General features: G+C 38.7%; 2 protein-coding genes across 5 annotated transcripts; both read right to left on the bottom strand.

The window, feature by feature from the left end:
* Window position 1: 1 nt before the first annotated feature.
* LOC148889608 (homeodomain-interacting protein kinase 1-like) lies at window positions 2-13,295 on the bottom strand. 4 transcript variants are annotated; one of them, XM_089012470.1, is made up of 8 exons: window positions 12,739-13,295; window positions 4,490-4,681; window positions 4,157-4,338; window positions 2,670-2,793; window positions 2,459-2,569; window positions 2,312-2,395; window positions 1,805-1,983; window positions 2-346 (listed from the first exon to the last, which is right to left on the bottom strand). In XM_089012470.1, the coding sequence occupies exons 2-8, from the start codon at window positions 4,673-4,675 to the stop codon at window positions 19-21; spliced, it is 1,194 nt and encodes a 397-aa protein (XP_088868596.1). In that variant the 5' UTR covers window positions 4,676-4,681; window positions 12,739-13,295; the 3' UTR covers window positions 2-18. The 4 variants fall into 4 exon arrangements, 3 of the variants coding, with proteins under 3 accessions (XP_088868596.1, XP_088868595.1, XP_088868597.1); XM_089012469.1 differs by lacking the exon at window positions 12,739-13,295 and adding an exon at window positions 4,762-5,597; XM_089012471.1 differs by lacking the exon at window positions 12,739-13,295 and adding an exon at window positions 4,762-4,958 and having other exon boundaries at window positions 1,805-1,980.
* nanp (N-acetylneuraminic acid phosphatase) lies at window positions 5,788-7,777 on the bottom strand. Its single transcript, XM_089012472.1, has 2 exons — window positions 7,630-7,777; window positions 5,788-7,004 (listed from the first exon to the last, which is right to left on the bottom strand). Exons 1-2 carry the CDS (start codon window positions 7,717-7,719, stop codon window positions 6,345-6,347), a joined length of 750 nt encoding a protein of 249 aa, XP_088868598.1. The 5' UTR covers window positions 7,720-7,777; the 3' UTR covers window positions 5,788-6,344.
* Window positions 13,296-13,628: the final 333 nt, after the last annotated feature.

Here is a 13,628-nt window from a genome sequence, read left to right on the forward strand (position 1 = left end):
TGAGTCTGTTGTCAATATTTACTTCCTAAACAGGTTTCCACAACCACTGCACACAAAAACCGGCATGTTCTCAGTGTTGTGCTTCTGTTCCTCATTCTGGTCGTTTTGTCTATTAGCCTGTACCGACTCCAGTGCCTTCTCTTTATTTTGTCCATTGTCTCTTGCTGTTTTGTTTAATGAATTGCTACTGCTCCAACGTCCCATGCCTGCTGTTCCGTCAGAGGAACACGACGAGTGCAAAATAAAGTTGTATGAAGGTTTGTCCTCATCCTCGCTGTCTGAAATGAGCTCCTCTTCAAAGCCTTCAATCGGGCATACCAGCATCTGGTCAAAAGCGTTGTCCACACTGAAAAAGAGCAGCCAGTTATTAATGCAACTTGCACACAAACAACATAGTATTTCAATGATGAAACATTAACAATGACCATTTGAGGCAGAGAGGTCACAACAGGTAATTGCGTATTTTGTTGCCTCTGTCATTCAACATGATTGATTTTCCATATTTGTTCTTCGAGGTTGCTCTTTGTTCATATGTACTCTGGTTGAATATTTTGTATGGGAAATAATACTACTAATAATAAAAATAAATAAATACACAATAAAAAGTTTATTAAAGTATTGATTCAAAACAAGGGAGTGTGGTGAGTTAACTCAAATTGCGAAAGCTTTTAAAGGACAACCGACATCTCCGGACAAGTTGTGTCCATAATTTGTGGCATTTGACGTCACTTTTTTGTTTCTTAACTGACATCAGAAAAACGTTTTATAGCATCTAAAATACCCAAAATACGCAGTATGATATTTTTAGTCAAATGCAAAACACCAATAAAAATGACTTAAAGTGTCCAAAATCTGCAAAAAATTGAGCTGTGAATTGGGCATTTTCAGAAAGTCCCGCCCCAGTTCTTGACGTCAATCAAAACAATAGCTTCAGATTCGGAGAATATGCTTTCTTGTTACACATCCAGTTATGAATATGATTCAAATAGTTCTGAAGAGGAAAGCATACAAGTTTGCAATCGATAAATGAAATTTTTCGGTGTTATTTTGAGGCAAACGGGCAGGGGGGAATGTCGCAACCAAAAATGGCGACCAGCTCCCGTGAGGAATGAATCAGCCCGTTTCCACAGGCTGATAAATTCCTTCCATGGAGCTTGGATGCCCTCTTCTGGCGGCTTTTGGGTGCAACATCAAGGTTTTCAGACAAACAGTACAGCAAAATACATTGACGTGATGAAGGACTGCTACAATGTCTTTTTGTCGGTCCTTTCATGACGTCACGTATGGACTCGTCACCAACTCAAAAACAAGACTTCCGGAATATTCAGCGCGAGTCTTAAAATGTAAAATATAGCTATATGCGGTGGAGTCTTTGTAAAATATGCTCAGTAGAAGTCATTTGAAGCCATTTTACATATTATGGACACAACTTGTCCCGAGACCTCGGTTGTCCTTTAAAATGCAGTAGAACAGGAATACATTTCCATTGCACTAGTCTTGATTTTCAAACCAAGAGAAACATGAAGTGTAAGAAAAAAAATATAGCACAAGTTTTTTTTTTTTTTTTAATGAAAGCTTCATTTAACCACCACTACCTTAAAGTACAGAGACCTCCTTGTCATGTTGAAGTAATATAGTCTTGTAGGACAGGGTGGATGAGAACAATGATTAATTGTCACAACGATAAAAAGATTCGCATACACAGAGTTAGGTGAAAGCGAATAAAGTCCACACCAAGAGCAGCCATGATAACAGTATTTGGCCTTACAAGGTTCACCTCATGAAATACGATAAATTGACTTACTACGAGCTGGTGTGACTCTCATGAACCAGATGAGCCATAGAGACATAGCGATGTTTGAGCGCCTCCGCCGGAGCAATTCTTCTCTCAGCTTGAATGTTTAGAAGGCTTTTTAGGAAGCTAACAAATTCATTATGATCTTCAAATTCGCTGAGCACCTCTTTTGCATCCCCTTGGCTCTGCTGAGTGTCAAACAAAGATGGCTGATCCAGTTATGGACTACAGTATGAAGAGCTCTTTTCTAAAACGAGAACAGCTTATTGATAAAAATGGACCCGGTTGTGTCTTTCTAATGTGTGAGGATACTGGTATGTTTTATCGAACATTTTCAAACAGAGGCAATTAATTCTTTGAATAGACTAAAATTACAGCTTCGTATTTGTTAAATATGGTGGTCAATTTTCTTATCATGAGTAAGAATCATCAATATGGATTCATTCAGCATTTTGGAAAAGAGTTCTTGAAATTCAAGTAGTTATAGATTTTTCTTCTCAAAAGTGGACCACTTACAGTTCTTAAGGCATCTAGAGACTTTAGTCGTATCTTCCATGTTTTTGTCTCTTCTCCGTTTGTCAGCTTATATTCATTTGGAGTCTAGGACAAAAAAAACGTTTTTTAAACTGATGTTTAAAATTCAAGACGGTTTTGAATTACTACCTTTAGCTTCCACTGTTCAAAGTTTAAGTGGGTGAAGTACTTCTGGCTGTATTTGCCTGCTATGAGGAGCGAGTCGGCTGGCTGTCCTCGTATTTGTATGATGGTTTTCATCTTGACGGACAAAACATGTTCAATGTCATCTGGCATTCTCTTATTTCATAGCTTTACAGGATGTCAGTTATAACAGGTGACATATTCTGTGTTTTTTTACCATCTGATACTCGCAATTGGTTGCAAAAAGATGATGGCCAATGTGCAAGAATGTGAGAGCACAGCCAAGACCCCACATGTCCACTTGCTCAGAGATTGGGAGGCCGAGGGTGACCTCGGGTGCTCTGTTTGCAGGACCAACAGAAACACGTACATTTGAATCTCATTTTTAACCATTTGTTTACAGGCACATCCATTGGAACCTCAAAAGTTAGATGCACACCAAGTCAATGCGACACTGTAAATAATGATTCAGTGTCAAACGAAATGCATCAATACAAATCATTACATCGTGGTGGGCTAGCTTCTTGCCTAAAATCACCTGGGAAACTCTCCTACTCAATTGTAACGCTAATCATTAGTCTCATGGGAACTCGCGGAATTAATTTGGTTGACCCTGGAATGGAATACAGTGATACCTTGGCTTATGAACTTAATTGGTTCCCAGACAGTGTGTAAGGTGAAAAGTGTGTATCCCAAAAATTAATTTCCCATAGGAAACCATTAAAATCAGAATAATCCGTTCCCAGGTCCCCATAAAACATGATTTTCTACTAAATAAGCCGTAAAGCTACCCAAAATATACCTTATTTTACGTATAATAAATGTGCTATTGTATTGTAATGAAAACAATACACTTTACTGTATAATAAAAATGCTAGGCCTTCAGTAGTGCTACCTCTGAATCAATCCAGACTGAAAAAAGTGTGTGATTTACTACAAGTCCACTGGAGGGTGCCATTAGCCAGGAAATAACTGTCCAAAATAACTGTCCGGCCTTTCTTAAAGATGTCCATTTTTTTCTTTAAAAGTCTGTCTTGAAAATGGCTTTAACAGTAAATCTCCAACCAAATCCATTCCTTCTCCTTCAGCCTTTGTGGGTTGACAAAACTGCTATTAAATCAACAAAATATATTTGCTTATGCAGCTAGCTACCGATACAGTGTGCTAGCTCTGGCCAGTATGTTCTTGTCACTAGCGGCTTGTGATCAGAGCAGTTTTCACAAAATATGATTTGGCTAGTGAGTAGCCAATCATAGTGTGCGAAAACTGACGTTGACCAGCGCCTGTAAAACGGCGTTGGTGCCCCTTTTGGATTGTCAACACGAAATCTGATTCGTTAGAGCAAAAGTTTGATGGACACATTTGGGCCCGCAGAATTGATTGTGAAGGCGTCCAGGTAGATTTCTGACCCTGGTAACAACTGATGGCTGAAAATGTGATTGGTTAAATGCTTAAATACGAAAACACACATCTGGAAGCAGCGCAGCAGGAGAAAAGTAATGAAAGGAAGCTGAAAGACAAGTTGGAATTTTTTAATAAGAATTCATGGACAAAATATAATTAACATCAGTCCGCGATTCTGATATTTTTAGGCTAGCAGGGAAGGATTTGCAGGATTTGACAGTCCACCACAGGCCAAATCAACCATGAACGCAGTCAACCTTTGAGGTTAAATGGAAACAAACTGAGAGTAATGAAACCTACCGATATCCCATAGGCTGTATGGTCATTCCAATGGTCACCGCAGAGCTCTGGAGGGAGCAGCCAAAATCTATTAATTTAACCCTGAAGGGTTCACATGAATGGTTCACCAGCATGATGTTATCAGGCTTCAGGTCTGCGTGAATGATTCGGATACCTTTCAGGGCCTCAAAGGCTGTGAGCAACTTCACGGTAAGAGGAGGAAATAAACACAGATGCAATCCTTGGACACATCACAATTTCAAAGGGACATTTTTAAATTGTCCAAATTGAAAAAAAACAATTAAGAAACGCAATATTTAGTATATCATTGATATGATTAAATGATCACTTTACCTGATGCGCAATCGGCCGTATCTCACTGACAGACAATGGCTTCTTCCGTTTCTTGACAACAAAATCGAAAAGGCTCATGTCTAGCATTTCAAAAGCCAAACAAGTATACCCTTCATGCTCAAAGTTTTCAATGAACTTCACAATGCTCTTTTTTACGGGGTCCAGGACACTGACAATCTCGAGCATTTTGATCTGCGGAGAAAATAAAACAATTGTGAGACCTCGCAACACTGAATTAGATAATCACTATTTGCGAATGTCGGGTATTATACCTCCATTTTGGATATCAGATTTGACTTGGTTTTAAGGACTTTGAGAGCTACGCTCTGCGATGTGTCCAAGTTTACACAATGGGCAACTTTACCAAAGCTTCCTTCCCCAATTAAGTCCTTAACCAGGTAGGTACTTGTTTTACTACTCAGGATGTCGGACTGTAGCTTTTCAAATGATTTTGATTTTTTCTTCTGATCTGCAAATGGCAATAGACACATCTATTACAGTGTCAGTTACAGAATGTCAGTAAAAAAGATGTTGACAATGGATGAGACAAGCACAATCACTTACCAGCTTCAGTTGATGAGTTTGAGTTGACACCCATTGCCATTTTTTTTATTATATCAAAAATATCTAAATAAAAAAATAAAATACTAAATAAAAAAACCCCATTTAGTACTGTTTCCTTATGTCAAGAAGATCACATCCAGCACCATAACCACTCTATGATGTCATGCCATGTGATCATGAACGTGACGTCATAATCCATGATGACGCTTACAAGTGAGAGGTGTGTGTGTGTGTGCGTTGTCATTTTTAACAATCTAGGAATGATTGGATTGGATTAGGATTTATTCGTCTTGCAGTTGAGAAATTTAGATTTCAGTCCAGCAAAGTGATTGAGGAAAGGAAAGGAAGAAGTAGAAAACATATTAGAGGACCTTCTGTGAAGGGAGCCACTCTCGCGTCGCCATCTTGAAGTCAAAACAACAACAAAACTAATAACGTGACACCATACAAAAGATACAGGCAGTCACTTTCTGCACCATCTTTGTTGTATGAAGCAGTTCTAGTTAGGATCAAAGCGTCTTTTTCACCAGTGGATCAGGGAGAAATGCGCACAACTGCTACAAGCTAAATGTTGAAAGCAAACACGAAGCTGTAGCATTCATTGACGAAAAGATTGTCTCACATCTCCTGTCCCACGTAAATCCGCTTCAATTCCAAGCCGCGACAGTTCCAAATATGTGATGTTAACTTGATATCCACTCGCTGACCGTATTAGACAAAGACACAGACATTTATCGCAGTAGGTACGCATTTTATTCTCATATTTCACAACAACCTTGACAAAATAAGAAAGCCCACTGTGGATAAAGGCTCGAACCCAGAGAGATTGTCTTTTACTGCCGGCAGGAGACATAGCCATTCATGACAGACGCCTGAATTCTGCAGCCCTCTGCCAGGCTATTTATTGAGAGTATATGCAAATTAAAGTGATACATTAGTAAAACATTGTTTTCTTGATTAGAATACCACACCTCTTGAGTTCTAAGCACAAACAGTTGTAAGCAATAAAACATTGTCTTCTCCAGGAACTGATAAATTCGTAACCTGGCTAATGAGCTCTTCCTGTGAAGTCTAAAATTACTCCGGTGATAAAGGAGTATCCTAAGTCCTAAATTCTGTCCAAGGCCAGATCTCCTAGATGAAGATGAAAGTTTAACAAGATGTGTCTGTCGACCTCAATTGACCCCAGGTTGTCTGTGCTTCAATTGTGTATTCAAGTCATACATGCTCACTAAGCATATAACAGCATGAAACTTTTAAATATGATAACTTCTTATTCTCCATCACATGTTTATGACAGCATTTGTCCCTGATTTAGTCGTGTCAAAACATCTTCCAACTGCAACACGGTAGAAAGCGTATAGTCAGGTGTCACTGAACCAACAGGTAGAGCAACACCTGCACTGTTAATCCAAACAGTCGCACGTACTTTAGCATCAAACCCTCCCTGGATGTCAGTATCCAGTGAGTCTCCCACCATGATGCAATCCTGCGGTTCCACCTGCAGCAAGTCAAAACACAATTTGAAGATGGAGGGGAAGGGTTTCTGCTCGACATGATCCCCCCCGACGACAATCCGATCAAAAAAGCTTTCACAACCGACTGCCTCTACTTTCTCCCTTTGTGTTTGGGTATTGCCGTTGGTCAAGAGCAGGAGCTTGTATTTCCTACGAAGTTGTTTCAGAAGACTTGATATCTCAGGGGACAAACTAAGCAGATCCAATCGACTATTTTTCCACAGATAGTAGCACTGAGCTGCCAGGGTAGGCGACAAAGGGCCCTCCACACTTTCCTTAATGCTGTCTTCCCAGTGACCCACTCGGACCTCATCTATAGATTTGCCATCAGCAGGATCAAACTTCTCACGCATAAGTTTCTGCTTGAACTTATCACAAATATCGGTGATGATGTCATCGTCAATAGCCAAGGAGGTCTTCAAAAGTTCATAGGTCTGTAAAAGTCACACACACCATTTTAATTACAATGTGCTAGTACACCACAAAAAAAGTGTCCAGAAATGTTTGTTTGGGGGACTCAAAGTTAAATTGTGAATATTTTTACCATTTTCCCAGAATACTGTGTAAGTGTGGGCTAGCTATTTTAAAATAAATACAATACAATACATGTTGTTTTACATAGCGCTTTAACAACAGCGGAAGCTGTCAAGTTTTGCTTCACTTTACTTTACTATGTTAAAAATAATACAATAACATACAATTCGACCTCCATACGAGAATCATTATCGGTCCACAGAATCTCGATCACGTGGTGTTGTAATTAACATAAAAAGCACCACCACTTGATAAACTGGGAAACTAAATTATCTATGTAACAATGCACTAGAACCGGTATATTTAAACAAAATAACAGCCAATCTGAATAAGAATGCTAAAGCGCATCTTCATGATTGGGAACAAAATTAAGTAGTACGAATTTAATTATTTAGCAGCCGAGGATACCGCGATGGTTATGTGTTCCCCATTGAATTTGAACGCAACCCATCCGATCCCAAACATGTCAACTTGATCGTCATTTGACAATGAAACAAAAATACACTTTGAGCAAAAGAATACCACCTTTTGTAAAGCGAAATGGCCTGCCCGATTTGTTTCAATGAGCGTGTTGTCCAAGTCAAATAATATAGCTTTTACAGAGTGACCGTCCATTGCGAGGTAAGAAAGAGAGCACGGAAGTATTCCAGAAAGTACGGAAGTACTGTGATAGTATGGACGCTAGTTCACCTGGGAATTGTAGTTTTTTTTAAACTAAATTGCACTTTCATTTTACAACCCCTTGATGGCGATAAGAAGCTTGAATTGCCATTATCCAATTACGTATCTTCTTTCGTGCGCAGGGTCACGGCCGAGCCAGGGAGCTTATCAGACATGTTTGCCACACATGCTGCTTGTGCCGCACACACTGAACGTTATTACTTTTATCTTGGTGGGTGGCAAGATAGTCATGAACCATTTCTCAGGTAGCCATGAATCACCCAAATACGTTGAATTATTAAAGGCGTTGTTCTTTTTTTACTTTAATTACCAATAAACACGTTACAAAGCTGGATTTGTAATGAATTCAAGGACCACTGAACAGAAAACGGCCACAATTATGTTTTGGTTACGAATGAGTGAATATCACTTTTTTTGAGAGCCCATTTGATGTGTTTATTTTGGCTATTCATGACTACGTGCTTCCCAACTTTTACTCTGGCACCCATTTTTCACTTCAGGGCCGATAACATAAAACACATTTGCTTACTACAAAAATATTCAAAGACACCCATAAGTTATTATTTTACTGGCATCGATAGACACGTCAAGATGATATAATATTAACTTGTGATTTTAAGACTACTTAAATGATAGATAGTGGATACATTTTTAGGGCCGCCATCTGTCGTCATCTCTCCGCGGTTGGTAATCACTGGCACATCTCTGTCTTTGGTTTCTATAAATATATTTCAAAGATAAACTTCTTCTGGAATGGAAAGATAATTCATCCGTGACGTCTTTGCTCCCGTCAAGCTATGCCTCTTACGGATACTTATGCACGTACACATGAGCACGTACACACGAGCAGGCATGCCCACACAAACGAAAACAACATGATGTTAGGCAAGATGGTGCCTCTTTTAGTGGTTACAATGCTTTTTCCTCCAATGACATTCTTATGTAAGACTTGTGAAAGCCCCCCCGCCCCTTTCCGATATACCTGAATTCTCCTGACCAGCCAATGAACCAGCACGGGGAATGCGGGGTGAGCTGTCGGACAGTAGTGCATTTGGGATTAGTGAGAGGATCCCTTTTGAAGTTTACATTTAGGAAAAATAGGAAATTATACAATGTTTCAATTAAGTTGTGAGGTGTTTGATGAGCATTCTCAACATTCCCAGTCTTATTTTTCCACCTTTCAGCCTTTTTATTTGGCATGCTTTGCAGCCATAAAATTAAAAGTTGATAATGTGCAAAAAATAAATAATATCCTGTCTTTGTAGATTATATTTTGAAGATAATGGTGCCAAATCATTGTATTCTATTGGTATTTATATATATAAATTATTATGTTTGTGTCTTATTGCCTTATACTGCCGCTCTATTGTCTTTCTCAAGACATCACCTTTTTTGTTGTAAGTCTATAATTAAGCCGAATCTCCAGGAAATTCAGGATTTGTTTCATTTTCATGATAATGTCGTAAAAAGCAACAAATAGGGAAAGCACGGGAGAATGATGACAAAATAATTATTTTTCAAAAGGACAAACATTTCTACCTTTCAATCCCACCAATTTTTCGGAAGACAAGGGCAAGGCAAAATTGTCTTGGACCCTCCACATACTGCTCACCACCTCTTCCAGTTCCTTCCTTCAGATCATCACTTTCAATCGCATAAAAAAATGAAATGAAATATTAATAATAATAATAAAATAAAATATTGTTTTCCTTCTTGTGGTTAACTTTCTAAACAGTTGACTTATAATTCTGATTTCCCAATTTATGCCAAATATCATAGTCATAGAAGTACTTTGTTTTCACTCAGTGTAGACCCAGTTTACCAGACAGTATTTAGCTGACACCACCTTGTGTGACAACTTGCATGAAAGCAATAGCGCAGGAAGAATAGTATCACTTGTTGATGGCATTTAGCAACAAGTAAACAAATGAAAACAATGGTTGGTAACTATGTCCAGAGGAACGGAAAAAAAGGAGGAGGTAAGTACACGTAAAAAAAAAAAAAAAAAAAAATGAAGATGACTACAGTATCTTCAAATTGCTAATTGCTCAACAAATTTTCCATTGGATTGCATCGGATTAGCCTTTATTAGTCTTGCAGTGGAGAAATTTACAATTCACAGCAGCAAAGTGATGAAAGTAAGAGGAAAGGAAAGGAAAAAGTAGAAAAACAAAATACAGGACCTGCTGTAAAGGCAGCCATTTGTACGTAGCTACTTGTTAGTGCTTATTATAAGGTTTAATTTTCATAAATTTGATGTTTGTAACACGAAAAGTTTGTAAGATAAGGTGTTTGTAAGTTGAGGTCTCACTGTATTGCAGTACCTCTGCATACTCTCCACTCCCTTGCATGAGCTTTCGTGACAAGCCACATGCAACATAGTTTGTGCGGAACAGCGTCCGCATGCAACGATTGTGATGTAACAATAGCACGCCGACAGCTCATCTTACCGCTCAACAATCATCCTCCGAATCGACTGAAGTTGAGGTGGAGTCATGCTATTTAGAACACATGAAAACAGGTTAGGTATACGTAATTGGAAAAAAAAAAATCCCCGAAAAACGGTGTTTGCCTGCAAAGACTTGGAAAATTACAGGGCATTACGTGCATCTCAGACTAAAACCTCGTCAGTCCAGTTTGGTGTATTTAGCACAATTCATTACTTGCTTACGGGAATGTAAACTTCAAATTTTGTTTGTAGCTTATGTAAAACAGCCATGCAGACTGGGAACATCGAGATCTTTATGAATGGAAATGCTATTCTTCATTCATAAATCCTCCTCAATGTAAATGGAGCACTTGTTTTTTTATTTTATTTTATTTTATTTTTTTCTCCCATTTCTCATGGGATGAACTAAAAAAGTGGCCTGAGCCTGAGTAAGACTTTTTTATAAATGAGAAAGAATTGTCTGTTAGCCTTACTACCCTTCTTGACGTCATTAATCGCAGAATCACAGAGTTTTGGGGACCTTCATGTCATCTCATGACACAATTCTTCCGAGTAAAAAATATCCAAAAAAAAAAAACAATATTGCATCAACTCTATTTGAGATTGGCTGCTGTTGTGTTAGCAATGTCTATATAATTTTTTTAAGCATTTCATGTTGTTTTTTTTTTTTATTGAGACTGAAAGTCTTCTTTGTACTGTACTCGATGAAAAAAAAACTATTAACTCATTCACTGCCAGACAATGTGCAAAAATGTGTCCACTCCAGTACCAGGGTTTTTGTCATTGTCACTTTGTCAGAGATGTTCGATCGGACACTGTGGACAAAGACTCGAACCCAGAAAGATTGTCTTTACTGCCGGCGGGAGACGTAGCAATTCATGACAGACGCCTGAATTCTGCAGCCCTCTGCCAAGCTATTTATTGAGAGTATATGCAAATTTATGTGATACATTAGTAAAACATTGTTATCTTAATTAGAATACCACGCCCCTGGGGGTTCTAAGCGTGAACAACTGTAAGCAATAAAACATTGTTTCTTCCATGAACTGTTAAATTTGTAACCTGGCTAATGAGCTCTTCATGTGAAGGAGTTTCAAGTCGGAAATTGCTTCGGTGATAAAGGAGTTTCCCAAGTCCTAAATTCTGTCCAAGGCCAGATCTCCTAGATGAAGATGACAGTTTAACTTGCCATGTCTGTTGACCTCAGATTGACCCCAGGTTGTCTGTGCTTCAATTGTGTATTCGAGTCACACACGTTGACTAAGCATATAACAGCATGAAACTTTTAAATATGATAACTTCTTATTCTGTCTAATCTCTATCACACTCGAATTGCAGGACCCATAGAATATTGAGTTTTAGGACTATGTAACCATTCAATGTGGCATAAAAACATTCTTTCATCATAAAAAAAAGAGTTAATTCCTAAATTATATGGGTCTGGAGTTAGATCTTGAAATGAGGGCGGCTGTAGAAAATACAATGCAATACATACATATTGGTTTATATAGCGCTTTAACAACAGCTAAATCTGAAACAAAGCGCTAACATGTAAAAAAGGGAAATGCTGCCCCCTCGTGGAAGGGAAAAAACATTGCTGGAGGTCTTATCAGCGCTTTATCGACACCCCCGCAAGAAAAAGAAAACCAGAATAAATTTGGAAATGGCGCTCCACGTCATATTTTCAATTCCCGAATAAATTTGGGGATGGCAGTAAATGAGTTAAGAGTCCCTTTGCATTGTGGGTAAGCAAAAAAAATATTATTTGATTTCAGACCATGATAAGTGGGAAAAAAAATGCTGGTTACATTCTATACATTGTACATCTGTCCGACAATAACACTGATGTCCCCACACAAAGAATGCAAAATATGAAACCAAGCTGCAGATTGAAACAAACAACACACACGTGCATTCACCCTTAACATTTAGCCTCAAACTAAAACACAGGTGTCGAAGTCAAGGCCCGCGGGCCAAATCCGGCCCGCCACATCATTTTTTTCGGCCCGCGAAAGCAAATCAAACTTGTTAAATTCCATGATGATTGCTAAAATATGAGCCAAAATTTCATATTTTTGGATGTCAACCACAATAAAAGTCATTATTCTTGACTTCAGATTTGAAAACGAGTTATTCATTAATTTGCCGTGTGCTCTATATGTAATCTTTGAAGGGATTTAAACATTCTAATGGGTTCCCCAAATTCATAACGGCCCTCGAGAGGAAACCATAACTACAATGTGGCCCGCTGCAAAAAAATGACTTTGACACCCCTGAACTAAAAGCTTAGCATATCCCCCTCAGCAACTGATGCCAAAAGTAAAAAAAAAAGTACATTTGCAATTGTTTCCATCCCTTTGCCCCAAACGCACACCAAAGACAGAAAAACGAAAAGTACTGCCCGGTATTTTTCCACCAGTTTGTAAAAGCTATATGGGACTGTCAGCATTTATCAAAGCCTTGCTGAGATATAAGTAATCCTGAGTGACGGGGTCAGCTCTCACCTCTCAAATGGCCATGACAACTCCGCTTTTTTTTTTCTTCCTGTCTGAAACTTCAATCATTGACACAAAACAATCCTATAGCACAATGCCGAGCGCAGCGCGCACAAAGACATCAAACGGACAATGTCGGAGAGTTTTTGGTGCATGCAACATATTACACCATCGGGCGAGTCTAACAGGCTCTCATTGTCAGACGAGCCAGCAGTTTGAGGTCACGCTGTCAATCCTGGGCTGAGCGAGGGACACTAGGATGTAATTAGAATTCTCTCAGGGTTATTAGAGCATGTCTGCCTTTGTGCCTTTAAGTGTACACAAACACAGTCCAAGAATGGGAACTTTCATGCATTTTTACTCTCATTTAGAGCTGTCAACACTGCTACTGAATTCAACGTGAGTCAGTCGGCGACACATCCGACAGGAATACTTCAATTTGGTCAACAACGCATATGGAGGCGCACACAGGTGTGATGTTGATATGTTTTTGTGCAATTGGAGAACTTCAAGGCCTCGTATTGGCGTATCAAACTGTTCCATGAACAACACCAAAAGCCAAATTTAAAGAAAAGTAGATTCACATTATTCATATTGGTTCTCACAGAACAAATCTAACATATTTCATCTTCCGGGACCTTCTGCACCTTTTCGCACATTTCATTTTTTTTTTAAGTTGTAGAACAAACCACAGAGGAAGACTTGCGAGGGGAAAAACACAACACATCACAACACCAAGTTCCTGAAATACTTCCTTGAAACCTTGTATGTGAGGAATTATTCTCTGAAACGAATGAAAAAACAAGCAAACAAATCAACACAGCCAATTAAAAAAAAAATGCACAAAAAAAGATGGTCAAAATGAGAAAATACAGTGCAAATATGTATCTCTGTAACAT

Source organism: Hippocampus bargibanti, linkage group LG13, assembly GCF_051943395.1.
Source record: "Hippocampus bargibanti isolate YZ-2025 linkage group LG13, ASM5194339v1, whole genome shotgun sequence".
Taxonomy (NCBI): domain Eukaryota; kingdom Metazoa; phylum Chordata; class Actinopteri; order Syngnathiformes; family Syngnathidae; genus Hippocampus; species Hippocampus bargibanti.